Source organism: Sinohyriopsis cumingii, chromosome 10, assembly GCF_028554795.1.
Source record: "Sinohyriopsis cumingii isolate HCF-2022 chromosome 10, ASM2855479v2, whole genome shotgun sequence".
Lineage (NCBI taxonomy): Eukaryota > Metazoa > Mollusca > Bivalvia > Unionida > Unionidae > Sinohyriopsis > Sinohyriopsis cumingii.
The window spans coordinates 67,984,076-68,006,865 of record NC_142970.1 but is presented as its reverse complement, the minus strand read 5'-3'; the positions used below and the strand labels follow the sequence as shown (position 1 = coordinate 68,006,865).

General features: G+C 32.7%; 1 protein-coding gene across 1 annotated transcript in view; it reads right to left on the bottom strand.

The window, feature by feature from the left end:
• The window catches only part of LOC149790332 (uncharacterized), a 46,081-nt gene that overhangs the window by 1,179 nt on the left and 22,112 nt on the right, over nt 1-22,790 (bottom strand). Inside the window, exons 15-29 of the mRNA XM_089973200.1 lie at nt 21,484-21,534; nt 19,951-20,028; nt 19,117-19,182; nt 17,669-17,719; nt 17,205-17,300; nt 15,667-15,717; nt 14,088-14,159; nt 13,487-13,567; nt 10,224-10,271; nt 8,421-8,480; nt 7,821-7,898; nt 7,462-7,506; nt 6,440-6,601; nt 5,294-5,463; nt 3,773-3,898 (exon numbers count right to left, since the gene is read on the bottom strand). Of these exons, the coding sequence (XP_089829326.1) occupies nt 3,773-3,898; nt 5,294-5,463; nt 6,440-6,601; nt 7,462-7,506; nt 7,821-7,898; nt 8,421-8,480; nt 10,224-10,271; nt 13,487-13,567; nt 14,088-14,159; nt 15,667-15,717; nt 17,205-17,300; nt 17,669-17,719; nt 19,117-19,182; nt 19,951-20,028; nt 21,484-21,534 (1,235 nt within the window). The remainder of the gene's footprint in view (nt 1-3,772; nt 3,899-5,293; nt 5,464-6,439; nt 6,602-7,461; nt 7,507-7,820; nt 7,899-8,420; nt 8,481-10,223; nt 10,272-13,486; nt 13,568-14,087; nt 14,160-15,666; nt 15,718-17,204; nt 17,301-17,668; nt 17,720-19,116; nt 19,183-19,950; nt 20,029-21,483; nt 21,535-22,790) is intronic.

Below are 22,790 nucleotides of genomic sequence, written 5' to 3'. Positions count from 1 at the left end.
ATTTAGATCAACACCTGTTGTTTATAAACTAACAGTCAAGGTCAAACAATTTTCTGAAAAAGTTTCATCTCTAGTGAATAAATTTACATTACAATAGCATGTAAGAAATATAAAAATTAAAACTGACAAACAATTAAATATATATATATATATATATATATATATATATATATATATATATATATATATATATATATATATATATATATATATATATATATATATATATATATATATATATATGCATGTTTCATGTGCATCTACATTGCTCGGATCTGGTCAGACTATGCCTGCTATTGTAAGTAACTGTATAAGGTACTACAAGTGACTGTTGAACCGGTCAATCGGCAAGGATGACGCAACCCAGCAGGCAAAGAAATATTCAGTGTTAACTGGTAGATAATTATCCAAATTAAATATGTAGATAGTAGCCTCGAGTAAATCTCATCTAAGTTAGAAAATAGAACACACTGAAATAGGAACCTCTTCACCTTTTGTAGTGTCCAAGGTCAAAGGAACGATCTAACCTCGTCATAAAGTGCACAAGTCTCACAAAGGAAGTTAAACGTATCTTTAGTGCCTATATATCCATTATGCCCAAACAAGATGAGATTACGTTTAAACGTTTGGAAACCCTGGATTGTCTTATCGCACAGGTCCTTATGCTACAACCAGCACATATCAACAAGCATATGTTAATGACGAACATGACTTTAGCAAATGCAACAATTGATTTTACCAGCAGAGGCAAAGCTCTGAACACTGCATCCTAAATACTAACACCGTCTTCCACGTACTAAACTACCAATTGTCAAAGCGCTAGCACGTCACTAGCCACGTCATCATCAGGAGAATGGTCAGATATAATTTATAAAGTATGTAGGATATGATAAGTGCATAATGCTCAGCTCACCATAAACTCATAGTCTCCAAGTTGTATATCCAGATTCAGCGTAGCGGACAAAAACTTACAAAATGAGACCCTTATATTAAATGTCTCAATATCGAAACAGTAGACTGTGAAAGGGGTATTTGTCCAAGAATCATGCTGCCGAATGCAAACAATTAATGCTGATTCAAATCATGTCGAGGAAAAATTGACATAGGCTCGGATCCACCACAGATAAGTTTTAATATTGATTTGATGGAAACATAGCTGCCATACAAAGATTATTGAATGATGAAAGACTGCAACAAAAGACAGCGTTCAGCGGAATACGAATGCAGCCTTCAAAGCTGACTGTTCATTGGAAGCTCAGAGAGTTATATAACTCCTGGCGGGACAACAAGGTAACTAGATTCAGCCCTCCTAATATATAATACAATACAGGACTAATGTGATGATAATCTAATCACTACATTCATCAAAAGTATATTCCAAACTGAGTACAAACCGGATACTGCTCGCCTACAACAAACTAAACTATTAATATGGGCATAATGCATCAAAAACATCCTAAATCGATCATCACATGTCATTGAAGTGGAAATTGATCTTCCACTGTAGCAAACTTCAGCTATCACTTGCTTATCCTCCAATGCTGAGTTAAACTACTAAAGCAATTTACTTGCTGTCAAATGGCATGGCTCAGTTGCAATACCAAGAGAAGTCTAGAAAGAGTAATGTTCGCACAAGAAACAGAAGATGAACGAACTCTTGAAGTCAATATTAGCAGAGAAGTACAAAAACGCATCCATCGTCCAATTGTACAAACCGCAAAGCAACAACCCACCCTGTGGCAACCATTAGAGTAAATCCATGTCGTAGACAGCCGGCAGAATCGTCACCGAATTGCTACAGAATCGTTTGTTCATAACATCGTTAAAGGTCTGTTGATCGAGTACATGTGGCTTTATGAGTTCACAAGGTAACCTTGACACGGTGTTTGTGGATTGTCCTCAATTGGTTCAATTTCAGGAATATAACTCAACTCTATTCAACACATTCACGGACGTAAACAAAGCTTTGAAACAGTCAGTGGTGGCAACAAGAAGGGTTTATGTTAATGGATCGGCAATAAGATGCGTTCATGCCAGGTCCTGTTGTGGACGATTGTGATTCATCCGATAGTTCCCAGTCATAAATAGGGTCATGAAAGTATATAATTATCTCTCTCATGACTATGACACTGAAACTGACATCAGGTAACGGAGTGATGCCAACCTCTTTATTTTGACGATAATGTAGGTGAAGATGAACCTAATAGAAGAAACTGTTTGTGTCCCCTTATTTGCTGACGGTTGTTTTTTGAACGTCGAATATGAGCTTGCAATGCAACAGAGTATGGTCCATTTATCTTCAGCGTTTGACTATCGATCTCTCAATCAGTCTCAAAATGACACAGAAGCTTTCAAACCCGCCATGAAAGGCTTAAGTGATGCCTACTATCACAGTAAATGTCCAAACCCTCTTGGCAACGGATACGCAAACACATCAAGTCGATGCACTGTAGCATGCAGTCCCAAGCGATGTTGACATCAACGCCAAATTGCAAATGAAAGAATACACGTTGTTAGATTACACATAAATGTGTTAGAGCACAGAGGCATCAGTCTGCACAACAAACTAAAGGTCTACACATCAAATGTGCCATCAACCCTTACGGAGTTGCACGGACAGACAACACCTCAGCAGTGTTCAAAAGACAACGCTGTGATGTCTATCACGTGTTCAAGCACATCTAATGAGTTAGACACGTCATTGTTAAATTCAAACTCGAAGGACAAACAATAACGAACATGCATATATGGAGGGATGAAGTAGAATTTGCCTCATAATATACTGTGTGATCATCCCTTCATATCAGGGTCACAAGTGGTGCAAACAGAAACAAAATTAAATCATTTATCAAAAACATAATCAGTGTGATATGAAAGCATGTAACGTAATCATCGATATTTATATTATGTGACAATGCCATTAACGGATTTGCAGTCCTGCTACAGCGACAAAAAAAACCAAACAAATAGTTTGTATACTACTTTACGGCACATCATTTTACGAAAGTTTTTTATGTTTATAATGCCGTACAATGTGCATAGTTGCGAAATAAATAGCCTCATCATTCAATTAAGGAAACACGTTTCAATTTTAAATTTCTAATTTTCAGTAATAAATCGTTTGCATAAAATGAAATAGTGAATATTGTTGGGGTATGGAAAGAGTGGACATAAATATGGGCATAACGTCTTCAAACTTATGTTTATATCATTCTTAAGACACGTATTTGGATTTTTTTAAATTCTTGCGCTACTTATGTTGTAACTTACAGTCTTAATCAGTAACAAAAGCTGCAGTAATATTTTGATAACCACTTAATTTTGGTGACAAATCCCGATATATCCGTCTCATGTTCATTAAACAGCTCTAATACCTTACTTAATCTGGTGTTTTGTTATAACAGTTTTCACCGTTCTTCTTAGAGAGAAACTATGAATATGGAATATGAACAAGTCCTTAAGGTCAGTTATTCGAAGCTTGAACGACGTACGCGGAAACTAAGGTTATAAAGGCTGTAACGGCATATATATTTCCCATGTTCACGGGTCATATCACCATATCTGCAAGATAACTTTCTCGTATAAATTTTATGTTGGTTAGCAGTTATTCATCGTATTTCATAAACGTAATCTGCAATTGAATGCTTGTGTCATAATCTCTCAATATGCAAACACATAATGTGTAGAACGTATTTAGAATTGTTCCTATGTATAAATGAAATTTAACGTCCGTGTTTGTTTATATGAATTATTACATGTTATATATAAGTACCTTAAATCCATTCGGAAGACATCCTAGAAATATGCCGGCCATCCCTTCATTTGGTTCGTAAACTCCATCAGTATTAAATGTGGCTATGGGGGTGTATAACGGAATTCTGTTACATAATTCCATTACCTGTGCAAATGTAATATAGTGAATGGTTATTGGGTCAAATGGACGCTGTATACACGATTGTTAAAAGCACAGTCCATCGGAAACTATGCTCGTGGATTTTGCATAATATATTTGGTTGTTCAGAAATGCGTATTACTGACGGCAATATAAATGGTATGTGGCAATGGTAGATTGTTACAAAATGCAAACTTCTTCACTGTTCTACAAATAAATGAATTTGTATATATGAGATTCATACCTAAATATGTATAATGATATTTAACTAAAATTCACTATTTTCAAGGTATATTCATATTGCATTGCATAGTTAGGATATATGTGATTCCGTTGTTGACATTTAGAAATATTTTATTAGACTGATACTAAAATTAAATATTTTAAGTTAGAAAAGGTAAACATATGATGTTGACAGGGAAAATGAACACCTATGAGATGAAAGCTTGTGAAGTTATAACACCATGACATCCGTAGAGTAAAACCAATGTCATATACACCCACAAATAAAAATACAAGTATCAGAAAGGAAAGCAAGGTTGTTTCCTATTTGCTGAAAACATAAAAGGAATAGAGCCTTTCTTTTAGGTCTAGGACAAAAATGATTATTTCTATGAAATTAAAATAACTGTTTTCCTAATTTTCTTGGGCTGTGTGAATTAGTACATTATCAAAATTAGCCACAATATTAAAGGAATTATGAAACTTCAAATCAGCATGAACTCATAATTCTGATAGCATGCGAATCTAGAATTTGTGCTGAACTTAAATCTGTTTGAGAATTCTTCGTAATGGCGAGACCAGTGCTAACGAACCATTTAAGGCCTTTCCAAAGCGTAAATTCGTATCGAATGCAACGTATTCATCCATATTTACTTGTTTCAAGTACTAAACTGGAACTTCACACAATGCACTGGTTCATATTTTTAAGTGTATATGATTGGAGCAAACGTACAACATTAGGTTGAATGAGTACGTTGTCGGACTTTGTGCAAGTATACAATAATTATACATATTGATTCAATTTATTGTACTTTCTTATATTTTCACTTAGACCCACTATAGTGCGACTGAAGACTGTGGTTTTGTCCGAATCATTACAATTTCGCACTGAAAAGTAGAAACCCTTATGTATTAGATAGGACATTAAGTGGTTGTCGTTTCATTTGATATTTCCTCTTAATTTAGGAGGATCTGAAGAGTTGAGTATGGAAACATTATTGCATTAGACGTAGAAAAAATCTAAACTTCTTGTCAGAGAATCGCGATTGAAAACGTTTTGTTTCGTTTAAATGCCAAAATCGAAAACAACTCGAACTTTTAACACCATATTTATCCATACATTCTTTTCATTAACTAGAGAAATGAATTTTAAAAAATCTATCATGAGTTCATGTATACATCTTCTCCTTTTCTCCATTTCGCTGTGGAGCTTGTATTGCAGCTGATGAATACAAGAGCTTCTGAAGAGCTGTGTTCTCCCGTCACGCAGATTGATGCGCCAGGATGAGCAACAGTGACGTTATGAGCAATCGAGAAGATAGTAGATGCGTTGTTACATATATGAAGACCTAAAGTAAAGCAAAAAATTATCCAGAAATATATATATAAATCTTTCCTTACCAAGCAATGAATATAAGGGAAAAATAAACCGCGACTAGTGTGTGTGACTAGTTATCTATAACTATCTATATCTAAATCTATAAGTTATCTATAACCGCGACTAGTTATCTATAATTTTTTTTATCATTTAGACGTTTATCAGAGCACTGTATATAAATATATGTAGTGGATGAAGACTATTATACTGTGGCATGAGTATAGAAAAATTTGGAGGAAAGAATATGATATATTTGTATCATTCAAAGCAAGCTCTAAATGGGTCTACAAGTAAGATTGATAAAAGAAATAAATTTAACACAACAATAATAGTACAAAGGAGGACTATATGGGAATTAAAACTTTAGGTAAACTGTGAATAATATAACAACTTATCTAACATGGGGTGATTATATAATATATTCTGAATAGTATGCGTTTTTAATAATGTAAACAAATTTTGTGTGCAATATCATTCCTTAGTAGGCATTGTGTCTCGGCATAAATAGTTTAGTAAAATATTGAACTTGCTTTTATAGATTTCCAAACATTGACTGGTATTGTCACAATAATATTGTTTATATAACATTAAGATTTAATAGGGACATCCAAAATATGACACGAAATATATGTATTATCATTATTCAATAATCATTTACATGTCGTTACGAACTTTGCGATAATTAGTACTGATCGTAGTTGCAGAGGCAAAATAAGATTAAATTTTTTGTCGTTGGTTTCTTAACACTAAACCAGTTCATAAAGTAAAACAGAACACGAAAGAACGCTGCTTTCCAGTCATGCCACCACGACTACCGACTCAGGCTAGTCTTAGCAAACTTCACTGCTTGTAAGTTCGGCACTATGCACCGAGGAATCACTGTCGATTGTTTTATTTGTGTTTTTGTTTAAATGTTTAAAATGAAAAGGATACATGTGTATATTTACCTATTAAATGTTCTGTTACTTGTTTGATATTCGTAGCAGGTGTATTTGTTGCTGGGAAGCTATTACTTGTCACTGGTGAAGCTTCTGTACTTGTAAAAGTTGGTTTTAAGGTAGCTGACGTCGCTACTGTTGGCGTTACAGATTGCGTCGGCGATCCTGTTACTGCATGATGTTTTAAATATCTTGAATTTGTGGAAACGGTTTGCTATGTAGGCAGCACACACACACACAGAGACACACACAGACACACACATACACACACACACACACACACACACACATACAATGTTTCAGGGATATTGATACGATGTATGCAGCGTGGCATCTTATAGTGATGTTTAGCACTGGATCATCATGTCGCAGACATGTATCAGTCACATTATCTTGAAATCAGGCCGACTAGTCCTCATATCTCTCTTGGAAACCAAATGTTAACGTTATGAAGCAGAGATATACAATAATTTAAGATCAGTTCGTAAGCATGTTATCTCAAGTAATGCCTAGGTTTGAATTTTTTTCCGAAATGTACACCATACTACATCTGTCATGGTAGAAAGAAGATTCATAAGATGATAACTGTATATGGAATCTACTGACGGACTGACAGTTTATGTTTAATTTCGAACACTTGAGAAATCACGCTACATATTATCCATATCAAAGTTTATAAAAGTGCCAGGATCTTCATGTTCATGTTGATCAATGCATTTGATTACAACGTATCCTAATAAAGAATCAGATTAGTCATATAAGGATTTCTTATATTTGCATAGAAAACACAGATAAAATGACATATTCATATACAAAGGTATATCAATTATAACCATTGATATATATGACTCATTTGTTGCTTTACTGTTTTTCCATAGTTACTGAGGCTACGCATTTAAAATGGAAACACGCTTAATGGTTGCCTATAAAAGATGTGTGTACCGACACATATGGAAATATAAATGTATATAGATACATATCTCCATAGATAAATCGATAAAGAGGTAGATAGGTAGATAAGCATACAGTACCGTGTGAACATGTGCATGGATCACTTTCTGTCATCTGATGAGTGGCTACATTTTGATAGAAACGTACAATTATACACTTGGAATTTTACAGTTATGTGCATAGAATACAACACATTCAATTATTAACAATGAAAAGTAAATTAAGTCCATACGAATGTCAATAATATATGCATATTACAAACGTTTAATTAAACATGAACAAACATTAATACCTATACTTATTCATGAAGCATTTCGGTTAGAAATACAAATGGTGATTACATGAATCAGAGCTGAATTAAATAACGGGGAGCTAGTTGTCAGTGAGCAACGTGTCAATAAGCTAGACAGTTGGATAGACAAAGACGAAGATACGATACCTGCAGCATGAAGTATAAGATCAGCCCTACAGTCTGTCTCAAGTTCACCTACACTGATCCGAAGGAGTTTTCCCCAAACTGAAACAATTGGAAACATCAGTGATACGGTTTAAATTAAATACATCTTAAATTAATAGTCTATACTTACAATCTTACTTCGAACGTAGTAACTTTATTCAGGCAATATTTGTTTTAATTAGTTATATTGGCTTCTGATGGGAAATCAATAAAAATACATCTGCGTTTAACACACCCCAATTGAGATGACAAATTGAAGGACAGTTTCGTACGTAACTCTAATAACCCTTTTTGGAATGTCCAAATAAAATATATGGATTTTGGTTAAGGCACAAACAATATAATTGGTATATGAATGACTTGAATTTTTTTTTGCTCATCTGGTGAAGTAGTACTAGCTTTCAAACATAGGTACATAAATAAACATAATGTAGAACTATGTTAGTTTATGCCAATATAGTATTTATGTCAGATTAACACCAAAGTACTCTAAAGCATTTGACAAGAACAATTGCCTCAGAGAGATTGACCGTCTATTATACAGATATCATAACGAAATTTCTAGAGTGGAAAATTTCTCACGGTATTGGTGTGACCTGCATGGTGGAGGTATTTGTGCATAAATCTCGTCATGTAGCAGCACTGAAATAGAGGCAATATCGTGATGTTTACTTATATATAAAAATCATTCAAGTATACTGTGCAAAGGGTTCACAATATGTAGTTCATATTTACTCATTTTGGTCAAAGGTAGGAATAGTCAGTTTTAATGGGAGCGATCATTTGCAAAGTCACATACTAGTTCCTAACAGGCTAGTGTTTCAATGTTTAATCTAAATCCATGTTATTGCCTGTAGCATATCGTTTGTAAACAAATATCACTCATTCTTTCGTTTTGTCCTAATTTTCGTTCTTCTCTCTGTTAATTGTTTCTGAAAACCAACACATTATTCTGCAGTATTACAAGCTTTTACATTACGAATAACCTCTATCCTGTTCATCATGCTCCTGGCTTGTGTTAATACCAACTTGATTTCCATTTTAATTGTTTAGATGGGACAGATACTCTTCAAAGAAGACTTCCATTAGCCATACTCAGGTGATCGATTCAACGTAAATTATTTCGTCCGTGTTTCATATTTGTCATGTCGATCTCTGACTAAGCCTAAAATGTATAAACACACATCAATGTTTCGGTATGGCTATATACGAACTGAATAGTTTCTTTTCCGGAAAAGGTGTATATTTTGAAGAAATCTTTCAAACAACACTTTACAAGCGATGTTGCTATCTACCGTTCACATCATCAAGGGCACGAACACTACGACTTCACAGTTTAAATGAAAAAGTAATTGCATTACTTCAATAGCGTTTCACTTTAAATAATTACAACAATGATATAGTCAGACATTTGGACATTGGAAGTTATTGATATCGATAGTAAAAGGGCACGTGCATGAACAAGATTAGCGAGTACAAACAAATGTGTTTGATAATGTTATCAAGAACGTCAGTAGTTTAATATACTCGCCATATATAGCACTGTCAACCACTGTCCGATCTGAAGTTTTAATCTAGGTATATTTTCAAATGGCTATTACCTAAACGCTGGCAATATTTTTGGAAAAGTAATAAACAGATTATTTTCTGAATAAATAATAGAGTAAAATGATTTAAAGTATAAGGACTGTTCATTCAGAGAAAGCAAACTAATTTCTTCCGATCCTAGAACCTATGCTACATTTTCGATTACTTGTGATTCCAGAAAGAATTACACTCTTGAACGGGTGTCCGATGGAGGGGAAATGAAGCGCATCTTGCCATATCGCTATCTTTTTAGTTTCCATCTTTAGAATGCATAATCATTAAATTACGTAATTGTCTTGACCCATTTATATCATTTAGCTAGCTTGATCGCAATTTATATCCTGCATGATATAAGTTTGGTTCTCAATATTTAACTGTTCATCTATGACTAAATAACAGAAAGAAGCAAACCAGTTTAGAAAATATTATATGTCTGTGTGCTTGTATGTGCTTGCACATTTGTCCACAAGCTTATATTAGGTACGATGTTTGTAATGCTGATCTGACTTGCCAAGTTATTAAATAGATTGTTTTCCTCCATTGACTTTATTCATTGCGAGCGTCATCCTAGTGTACAAAGTAGGAAGACGCGATGTACAACCGTGGTTCTTTTGCTAGTTTGTCCAAAGTCGTTCAGCAGCTATGTACAATAAAATACCGGGTAGAATTTGTAAAGCAATGATATTTGTGCATATATGTTCCATTTTGATAACCGTCCCTTTATTGCTTTCTGCCTTTGAGACAGGAAACAGTTGATTCCAGAAAGCATAGATCGATTTAAAACCATTTATCACTCGCCTTTGTACTCTTCATGATATCTATTGCAGTAGCTCTGGTCCAAATTGTCTGTAAGTAAAATAGATTGTTTCTTGAACATATTTATAATCGCTAACAATACACTGCATAAGGTTATATATTTTGGCTGAAATAACATCTGAATTAATAGAATGTGCTACATTAACCAAGCACAAGAACGAGAGACAATCATATCTACCAATGCGATATATATTTCTGCCCCTCCCTTCCTTTTAAATTCAGTGAAAACAACGAGGTGTTTTCTTGACCTTTTGCGAGATAATATTAGCAATGTAACTTTTTTCTTGCATTTCTAACATATATAATGCTACAAATAAATATATCAGTTTCAGATGTGTATACTGTTTATATTTCAAAATGTATTGGCAGTGTTGAAATCAACCACAATTTTTTAAACGTTAAGAACATGTGTTATAAAAGCCTGCTTTATCAGGGATTCAAACAGAAATATCCACTCCAAGAATGAAATAGCATTTGATAATTTATTAAGCCAAGATTATATATTTTCTATACTACTCCTGTTATCCATAATGTTGGTGATTATTTTTATATTACCTTCTTTATTTACTCATCAGCTAGACCAGTTTATTACATTCCAGTTCTAATATTATTATAAGTTAACCAGGTTAAGAGAATATTACGCATATATGATTCTGAAAACGCATATAAAACCGTTTGAACAAGGCTAAATATGTCAGATATTTTCAAACTAAACAACGATGCACTTTTGTATTGCATGCTTAAGATGATATTCGTCGGGACGAAAGATGCCAATTAATGAGATCTCCTTGATTTCCTCCAGAATAATATTAGAGCCCATCTCTACAGTAATTCTGATTTTATATATATATATATATATATATATATATATATATATATATATATATATATATATATATATATATTATTCAGTATCAAGTTTATTTTCCTCCAGCAAGGTATTTTAATGTAATGAAACATATTCTCATATTGTTTTTGTGATGAGCATGTGTTCTGCACGCAGCGTATGTAACGCACTAGCAGTACTACAAAAAGTTAAAAATATTGTCTGCAGTTTTTAACGCAAATGTTTTATGCACAGTTAATAACGAAATATCCAGTTCAAGTATATATCGGAACCAACAGTTAATATTGACATATATGTGTTGTTGGGTCAAGGTAACAGGAAATTACACATATTCTACGATGATCCCAATCAAATTCAGATAGCATTGCGGTTGCGTAATACGTTTAATTTTATTCTTTCACGTAAAGACGTCTGGAGATTGAGGCAAAACTGCCTCCGTTTCTTTAATATTTCACCTTAGGACAACACCATTATACTACGGAAGCGTCTTGCCAGCGAATATTCTACTTAAGGATCTGCAGATCTCCAGCATTAGATGTATGTGAGTTATTTATAAATGTATCATGTCTATCATATGTTATAACTATTGTACTTCAACATTTAGTTTTGCATAGTTTCTGTTTAGCACCTGCTTAAATAGTATAATGCAAATATGTTCAATCATTGTATATGACTGAACAGGAGATTCATGTTCGCAGTAAAGTCTGATTTTACTACGAAACGTTTAGTACCATATGATTCTTTTTGGAAACAGCTAGTTTCACTCCTGAACCTGTTTATTGCTCGGTAATGTTCTGCCGATAATTTATTTGGTAAAACTTGTACATAACGTCATTACGTGTTCTCGTATAGGCCTGTGTTATTCTTAGTACAAAGTGCTAGATTTACTTTCAACTGCTCAGATCTGACTATAGCGTATGGAGAGTTGACTAAAGTGATCAGAGTCGATTGTTGTTGTAGGGTTTAACGCCATTTTTCAGCACACGATAGGCTATACATGGCGTCCAGTATTAATGGTGGAGGAAGAACCCGAGAAAACCCCGGAAATAACCACCGACCCACGAGAAGCTACGGGCAAGCTTTCTCACATACCCACATTGGCTGAATCCGAGACTAGAACCAACGCATACGGAGGTGAGATGGCAGTGATCCGAAACGAACGGAGAGCGCGTTAAACCACTCTACCACTCGGGGCCCCTATTAGAGTCGAAGGTATATATACATATACATATATATATATATATATATATATATATATATATATATATATATATATATATATATATATATATATATATAAGTTTAGCAAAATAAATCAGTATCATTCCAGTCGACTACTTAAAAGTTGGTCGTACGTGTTTCAAATTAGATTTATCATTATATACACGCACGATTATGCCTAAATATGGGGAAAGTACAAGAGGGTAGTTTAGCCTATGTTAAAAATTGTTTCATCTCTCGACGAATATGTTCGGCGAAATGCTCGTTCCAGACCCTCGTCAGCTTTAGGTCAACTTGGAATCATAGAAATTGCAATCACACCATCGTTGACTGCACCAGCAGGTGCGATAACACTGTTTTTTGTTGCTATATAAAGAACTATTATTCATTGTTGTTGTCTACCGTTGGTACGTTAACCACAGAATATTTTGCACCAATTGAAACAAGACAAGATTTCGAATGCTATTCAATTAAGATGCTCTTGCTCGGGTAGCAGTTCTTGTTCAAACAGGTAATCTGTGTTAAACCCAAAGAGTTACCATCAGATACAGATAACAAAAATCTAGTAAAATTGATAACAATTTGTATTAGTAGGATAGGTCGCTTCACTTTCTCAGATTCTTAATATACAAATGCACAGCTAATAAATGGGACAAAATCATGGGAAGTAGACATATTTAGATTTTACAAAATACAAATCCTCTATAGTGGCCTAGGTATACCCGTATTTATTTGGGGAAAGGGTATAGAATAATTTTGCGTTCAATTTTTTATACTAGATAATTTTGATTCGGCGTCTAATTAATTGAGTTCATATAGTGCGCCAGTATTTCAGCTCTACTAGAATGATGTGTGTGTTGGCAGCGATTGAATGAGACTATATATGTGATATGTTAATTTTGAAAATGAGGTGCTCACACAAATTAATTCACAAAACTTTAACTTCTACCACAAATTTATTTCATAACTGTTATAGTGTCGGTTTTCATTATAAAACGAGCCTTTTGTCTTGGACAAAAGTGAATTTTGTTTCGTTAGATGTGAATGAGTGATTCATGGTGATTTATACTTGAAAGTTATACATAAGTAAAGATACACTGGCAAAATTAACAACATTGACAAAAAATACTGTTCCTTGTAATAAATTATTATGGCATGCCAAGTGTTTTATACTTACGTAGATTTACTGTGTGGTGTTGGGTGTTATGTCTTATGCACGAGCAGCTGTCCGGTGACTGTTCAAAATCACGGAAAATAGCTTAAATAGATAGAAAGCAGATATAATGTTCTTATATTGAAGATGTATCCTTTGACAACCGCGCCCACTTCCAGCATTGCAATCTTTTCACCGACACAGACAAATCAATGAATACATTATTTATCTGACTAAAATATAGTGTACGTCGGGTAAATTTATATGGTATAGTATTGTATGATATTGGTTGGAAGGATATCTAAATGAATTATACCAACTTGCAATTGTATCAAATTGCGTCAAACTGCATTAGTAAATCCGTTGTTTTTTTACAGTAAGGTATTGCTTTGTTTTATATTGTATTGCATTGAATTGCATTGTATTGTATTGTGTTGTATTTGTATTATATTGTATTGCATTGTATCGTATTGTATTGTATTGTATTGTATTGTATTTTGTATTGTATTGTATCGTATTGTACTGCATTGTATAGCATTGCTTTGAATTGTGTTGTACATTATTTTGTTGCATTGTGTTGCATTGTATTGTATTGTATTGTATTGTGAACTAATCACATGCTTACCACCCATATGGTCCATAATTTCCTTTCTGCAGTCGATGTCTCTATGATGTAAGTCTGCCAGGTAATACCACACTACAGATAAGAGTAATTGTTTTCAAGACATAAGAGTTTATTAAAAATATTCAAAGTTCGGTTAATCTCGCGTCCAAGTTTATAAAATTATCCCTTTATATTTACATAAAATGTTAACTAAGCACTATGTTCTGAAGATTAAAGTTCTCTGCTATAAACAAAGAAGCTTACTGATGTCAAGTCATTTCGGTCGCCTTATGATAATCTTCATTAAAATTCATGCAGTGTCTACCGCGTGTTTGAAATAGCATTTGAGCTCGAACGGTATGGCTCATTAGCAATTCTAAACAGGAAAGGTGAGTACGTTTTTACTTTATTACCAAAATGACTTCAGATAATAATGTTAACCAAAATATATACGTTTTTGTTAAGGATTGTTTCAAAATTCTCTCTACATGAACTTGTATAATATTTCGTTAAAGAATAATTTAAATCAGATTCGTCGCCAATTTTCGAGAACATGAAACAATTCTCGTCAATAGTATTCCAGATAAACGAACGCGATTGTCCATTCAAGGGGTTAAGATTCATATCAATTCCAGTGATCCTAAACTACCTCTTATTTTCATTCTTCATGATGTATGCTGTTTACTGAATAAAATATTAACTTGTATATCTTAATAGATTACTAATAAAGACATATACACTTATTTAACATTGGGAAATTAAACTTCGCATCCTTGTTGAATTATGTGTACATCTCTGGATCTGAAGTTCTTAGAAAATAATTTATATTTTGCATGCATGTCGATAAAGACAATAACTAGCCTTGCAGACTTAAATCATTCATGAATGTACTACTTCTGGCTAACTCTGAGCTTCTTGTTTTATACTATGTTTAAAAAGTTGCATATATCGTTCATAAATAACTGAACTATTTAATATTTTTCTTGTGTTATTATAGTATTTCCTATATTTTCTATGACAGTTTGACTTGTATCTCAAATGTAATTCCTGTTTCGATATACCATGGAACGTTTACTTAAAACGATTTGAATATGAAGTAGATATTGCCTGTCCGTTTATTAATATATCTTTCGAATCTGAATTATGCATGATAATATAGGTATGTCACATTTTAGTTCATACAATTATTCTACTGAAGATATAATATTTCGCTTAGTACTATTCTCATCACATGTGATAAATACTCGTCAACTCAACAGTATATGTATAATTAAATGAGTATCACTTACATTTCAGTCATATGTTAACATGGTTGTTAAATAAACCGAGGTAGAAATAAACATCCTGTCGTACGGTAAACATGGGTTTCATTTATGGTTACTTTAAAATTGCGCATTATTTCAGTTTGGACTCCATCTTAAAGTAGTACATGTATATTTCCAACTTATTATTCTTTCTTGTGTATGCGATTATAATCAACATTCTATTGCGATTTTTCTGTATTTTTCGCAATAGGTTCAATATTATGTCCAACAGTGTACGTCAGTAGGTACATTTCAAATATCGAAACATGTGATGAAGCTAGAGGCTATATACTTACTGTTGTTGACACTCACACATAGGTCGACATTAAGGCTCAGGCTGTACAAATCTGTAAATACAAATAAAAAGCCAACTATTTAAAACTGATTTTGATTCTCTCTATCTCATGTTATGGGTGTCAATATTATGAACAAAACAATAAATGCAAGCAATATTTGTTACGCTAATCAAAGTCACATTTTGTGTAAAACTGTGCGTAAACTAACAACATATATCCTTAACAAGTGCACGTCTAGTTGTGGTGAAGATGAATATATCGAATTCTCAACGATACTAGCATGCAATTAAGCAAGGTGTATTTTCTAACATTTCCTTTACTCATTCTAGAAATAGTTTACAACACTGCAATCTCCACTGACGTAAACTGAGCTTGAATTACGAAATATGCAAGTGCAAAATGTACAAAAGTGTAGCATTGCACTACACCTTCTTGTATAAGCTACAGAAAGCTGTATTCCTTTAAACAGGAACAGTACTACCTATCATTAACACGTCCTCAAATATAAATATTGTTCTAATAGCTGGAAACCATAAAACTGCACCTTATTTAGATTGATTTTGTATATGTTTTCATTGCAGAAATATTTCGTGTATCTTGTGTACGATTTATGTTTGATATATTTTACTGAATTATAAAGATTATAATCCGGTTATGTGCCAATTCAGAGTATATGTTTATATGGCTTCTCTTTAAAAAACATAATGTTTGCATTTTATATTTTACAATGTAAGAAAATTATTCAGAATGATTACTAATTTTCTCGAGTTTTCACAGCTGCCCATTTAGAGGCAGGTCGCATATCAGTATATAACCTATCTAGACACAAAGTATCAGTTCGCATTCAATCGGAAATAAATTACTGGATAATATTAACGATGCATAGTGAATATTTTATATGTTGTTCATTGCAATACAATATTGTGGCTATATGGATTTATAACTGAATGTTTTTATCGTACTTAATCATAAAGAGGAATAAGTAATTCAAATATCTAACGCATTTTAACTTCCATGAAAAGAAATAAACATTGTGTGGTTGATACATACTATATTAGAAAAGGCTTCTCCAGACGTATTTGCGCCAGACTATTATTAAAGCAGTAATTATTTAAAACAAAACATGTAAAAATGAACCAGATGTTTGAAATAGTTTGTAACAATCAATAAGTAAATATTTTTATCATTAATTTTGTGGATTTTGGAAAAATTCTGATTAGAATTACACACAAGCTTCTGCTCTTGCACCTAAGATTATTACATGTCCTAATTACATTTGAATATACTTGCTTGCAAGGTTCAGTGATAAACTGTAATTTCCACCAACAGTATTAGTGCAACGAACTAGAGATGCTTCACTGTAACGTGCACAAATGCAACATTTCATCCCATATAAGAACCTTCGGATGTCGAGGAATTAAATATATCGATTAAAGCAAATTGTAGGAATATACCACGTTTATGTATTTATGGTGTGGAATGTGTTACTTGTAACACAAGTTACAATTGTGTTACAGAGCAGGGGAATAACAACTTACATGCATATGATTGATATTGGAGACAGTGATCAGACGGTACTCTGGGTGAGAATGTGGCTTGATTGGCTGGATAAAGTGGTTGCTGTGTTTCGTTACCTGCTCAAGAATTAAAAGAATCATTGTAAATGTCGCATATGCCACCACGTAATTAAAGAAAACATACTCAATATCAAACGTTAATTCAGCCAAATAATTTTCTTTGCAATGAATGCATGTAATCCTAAACCATCCATACATAGAACGCAGTATTTATTCAAACAAAGTTACAAAATGACAAACGTGGTCTAGTTTTGTATAAACGGTTGACAACATTATACTAATTAAAGTATCTCAATCAAGTATGTGTACATAACTCGTAGAAGGCTTGCTTCATGTTGACTCATGACAACGCAAGCATAACCACATACAGACATTTGTATTGGAAGCAAATACGAAGCTAGAAGCAATGAACAAAGGGTGTGTACCTTCTGCCGTTTTCAAGCAAGAGCACTGGTCTCCAGAAGATCGAAACATTGCTGTAGAAATATAGAAGATATGTTGGCAAAGATGCAACACAAATATTGACCTCAAGGCAAACAGATGTACGATTCTCTATACGGCCCTATGGTCTTATTAACAGGTGGGTAAAATAATAGTGAGATGAAGAAGTTTGTAAAAATCAACGAATAATGTACATCTCTTTCATACAAAGAGAAACATTTTCAAACGAACTTATGATATTGCGACTAAAATCCTAAATAATCCTAGATTTTCGAGCAAATGTCATATTGATTAAAGTTCTGAATAAACTGTACTAATGTATCACTATACATACAACACTAACAGTGTTGATGTGTCTCTGGTGTTTTGTTTCGTATTCATGTACCACGATTCTTTTGTTGAATCTCAATAACATAATCCCATAATATCTAATTATTAGAATGTTATATATATATATATATATATATATATATATATATATATATATATATATATATATATATATATATATATATATATATATATATATATATATACATATGTATACATATATATACAGATTATATAGTCTTCTACTTTACCTCAAGTCCTGGTTAACATTCTCTATAGAAAATGTAACGTAATGGAAACTTTCGTTCATTAACGTATTAAATGTTTACAAGATGAATTCGTAGTGATAACCAGAATGTTCTTTTTAACACAATTATAATGAATAACCTAGTGAACATAATGTCCTGGTCGTAGGCAAAGATAATAATCATGAGAGTTAATCTTGATAATAGAGAACAGAATATATATATATATATATATATATATATATATATATATATATATATATATATATATATATATATATATATAGACTTGATTTAGGACAAGACCATGTCCAAATTACAATTATATATAGCATATAGTGAAACAAAAATATCAATCAAACACAAAATGCAAATTAAATATACATTAAACTGCATCAGATAGTCATATGTGAGTGTATGTGTGTGTGCTTATATGTGTGTGGTTGTTCCAATATGTGTTTTTAAATGTAGTTCTTTTCTATTAGCAATTCCATCAGAAGTTTAGAAGAAAAAAATATGCCTTATTGCTACATATTACCCAAGTACATAACGCATGAAAATGTGATTAAAATGTTTATAATAATCTTCTATATGTTAAATTCATTGACTGACATCAAAATTAATTATTGTCTCTCTAGTTTACAACTTATAAGGTATTGATCAATGTTGTGGTATCCTTTGCGAGACTCAAAGCCTTTATTATGCATGTTTAATACTTTACTAATTTTGCAAGATGTTTCTCCAGTTTTCTATTATATTAACAATCGAAACTCTTTGGAATTTCTTTTTTGAAGAGACGAGGTTGACATATATAGATGTCAGCAAGATGAAAATATTCATTAAAAACTATTGCTTACAAGCCACCTGTAGTACTATATCATTTCTGCATATATCGCTGCCAATGGAAGCCAGGGCAGGCCAGACTGAAATTAAACCACATATAGAGACAACATAAGATATATAAATTAAAACTGTCATCGAATTATAGTAGGAAGTATAGGTTTATAAATCTTATGTATTTGACAGTCACTTTAATTTTTACTTAGGATAATTTCTACACAAGACATCAATGAAGTCATGTTCAAAATTGTTAGCCTTCATATATTCTTCATTAAGACCACATATTTTTATATTTTCTCACATGTAAATGGCGCTCTTGACCCTGATGATTCTCATCATGCAAATTATTATGGGAGGCCATAAATTTGACGTTTAGTAAGCGTAATGTTACAGAGGGCGTATTACAGATGCAAGTAGTTAAATGATATTATATCACGCAATCTGCACGCACCTAGAAGTATATTGCTGTGTTTATAACTTCACAAATACTATGACTGTTATGTAGGAGAATTTCAGATCATGTTGCTTCATTTAAGTCACCAATAGTTATCTTATTGCAATAACTTCGTAATGCATCATATGTAAGTGTTTTCCCATAATGTTTATATTGATGCCTAACGCCACTACATTGATTAAAGCAAACGTTGTGTAATACGATAATTCAACATATTTATATGATGTAGACTGAATAATTATATTATGCTAGACAGGTTATTGAAACCAGATGTGCACTTGGTAAATAATTTCATGATTTGAAACATATTAACTGTGTAAACTAAGTACGTAGTTTGCCTCAAATATTGGCAATGTAATGATATTACTCACTTTATCTTTGTGCACATAGAACTTACCTGCGTGATGTGAACTGCAGTGGGGAGGTTGTTGATAATATTTCGTATGTTCCATAAAGAAGTGTCTCTCGTATAAATCTGAGATAGGATATTAAGTGCATTAGGTAGGTACATATATCACATTTTAAAAGCTCTAATTGAGTTGCCATATCATATTTTAGCACAAAGCATGATCCCCGTTTAAAACACATGCTAAATATGATCAGGCGTGACATATTTGTATGTACTGTATACACTGGTATGTATTATTAACTGATGTCGTTCGCTAGAAAGATTGTATGTTATTGAGTGTATAAGTTCTGCTGATCTGAATTATGTGAAGTGTGTACGATGTTTGCTAAAACATCAATTCAAAGGCTAACCTAGTTGCCGAGTTCGTATGTTTTTGACGCGAACTAGGTGAGAATATGTTGGATTTATTTTACCACTAATTTCTCATGAATTGCAGTTGTGACAAATCTCAAATTGGATATATGTATGCAAAGAGAATTTATTTATTCACTTGTATTTTTGGACAAATTAAGAAGTGCTCATTGACTGTTTTGAAAGTAACCACTACATTTTAGGATTATTATGGAAAGACACATTTATATATATTCGGAATTATAACATTGTAATAAATCAAGCCATTTGACATTATTACAGTTCAGTAGAAATGATGAGTACTTTTGGACGTGTGATACAACAATTATTTATTTGGTCTTTTTGTTTCTTCAAAGTACCGCCTTGATAATTATCTATTTTTATTCCAGGTAAATACGTAATTCATAAAATTGTATACAACTGTTTTGGTTTAATTTAGCTTTACGTAGTGTATACATATACATTTTTAAGCAATTATTTGGGACGTAAACTAAGCAAACGTTTTGCATAAAAAATGTATTATTTAAGTCGTGTTGCGTTAGTGTTAAATATTTGTTTATTTTGTGACTACTTTACAAAAAGGCATCTATTTGCATTCATTGTGTAGAGAGTTTAAAACAAAATGATTATTTTTAAGGGCCAGAAATAAACTCTTTCTTTTCAAATGCACTCTACAACCATATCTAGTGTTGTTCCTAATTAAATCAGATTGGATTTACATTATACAGGGATAAAATATATATTGCATATACAATGAAATTGGTATCTTACGGACATAGCGAAGAAGTATTCTTTGGCTATAATATATAAACAAACAAACAAATTGCACATTGTATATCATATCACTATGTTGATGTGCTTCAATGGGCACGTTGCAGGGTCTGTATTGAATTTATTTAAGTATAATTTATTTATGCTTAGCATGGTTCAGTGATTAGTACCTAAAAGTTTCATGTCATTCATACATGCTTTTCATAGAAGTATGGTATGCATGTCTGAAACGTGTTGCTATGTCGCGTCCTTTAAATAATGACGTAATTGTTAGAACATGACACCAAATTGTTTATTTAGAAAACTATTTTACAACTATTATCCATGTACCTTCAATACTGTCAGACAATAATAGGAAAGCGCACGAAAGAAACATGAGAATATATAGACAACACTTACACACATATAACTGGTCGTTATTAGCACAGTCTTGCATATGTTGCATGAAACCTGAAAGGTATAAAATTGCAAACATAATTCAAACATATTTTACGTAAATTATTTGGGGAATGAATTTGAGTTATTACCACGGAGAATTGCATATAATCATACGGATTTAAACTGGCTTTATTGTCGTCTTCACGTATTTCTTAATATGATTATGTATTTACCTTTAAAGTATACCATGTGAAGAAAAGTAATAAATAATGTATATTTACTGTGTGGTACGTACTTGATTATTATCTTTTAGGCTCAGGTTTTGAATTATTTTATCGGACATTGGTCATGGCCCTAACATATATACAATAAATAAAGTTCAAACACTTCATTTGTTTATCAGCTTACCATTTCATGGAAGCAAACAAGTTGACAACTCGGTTTAACGTTTAGTTGGAAATCTGGTAATTCGTATACATTCTGCTGTGTCTTACATCAAAGGATATTAGTGTAAATTGGATATGGCAAATAATTATTTATTTTAATCCCATATCATTCTTCCACATTCTAAACTCTGCGTTTAGTTTTACTCTGGAATGCAATCGTTTGCATTATTTGCATTATTAGTGGCGGTAGATGAAATTCAGTTTCAAGCATTTAATGTTTAACCGGACGAGTTTTAACCGCCACTTGTGTTTGAGTTTATAATTAGGTTTATCAGTATGTACTTAATTGCGTGTTAGCGCGGAATGTACTGACTTGGTGTGATTTCAACTGGCAGCGGATGCTTACATTGAGAACACTGCAACCGTGCAACAATTCATATCCATATTCTCTCTTTCGATATGCGATACCAGTCTTAAATTAATCGGGCTAAGATTTCGAATATATCAATATTCCCCCTCGACCTCACGTTCCGTTACTTCCAGATATGATAAGCAAGTTCAATCTTGACTTTAAAGATGGTTACATTTATGATAAAGCGTTTAAACCAGAACTAAAATGGTTTGGGTGGCGTTACTTTGTTCAAATTCTAAAACGATCGATCCGCTAGCAGATTGAGTGAGCACCAATGCACTGATGTCCATCTCGTCAATGAAAGGAATATGATATGAGACCCTGAACTAGAGATCGCAAGATGGGTCATCAAAAAGGCTATGAAAGCCAAGATTCCAGATGGATGCTTTGCCATTAAGGAACAAAGGTAATATCATTGAAATTGAATTATCCCGATATAAATAAACAAACAATGGACACAAACATCCCGACATTATCGAAAATATTGTATCTCCCACTTGTGTTTTTGAGAGTAAAAACCGTGGAAATGT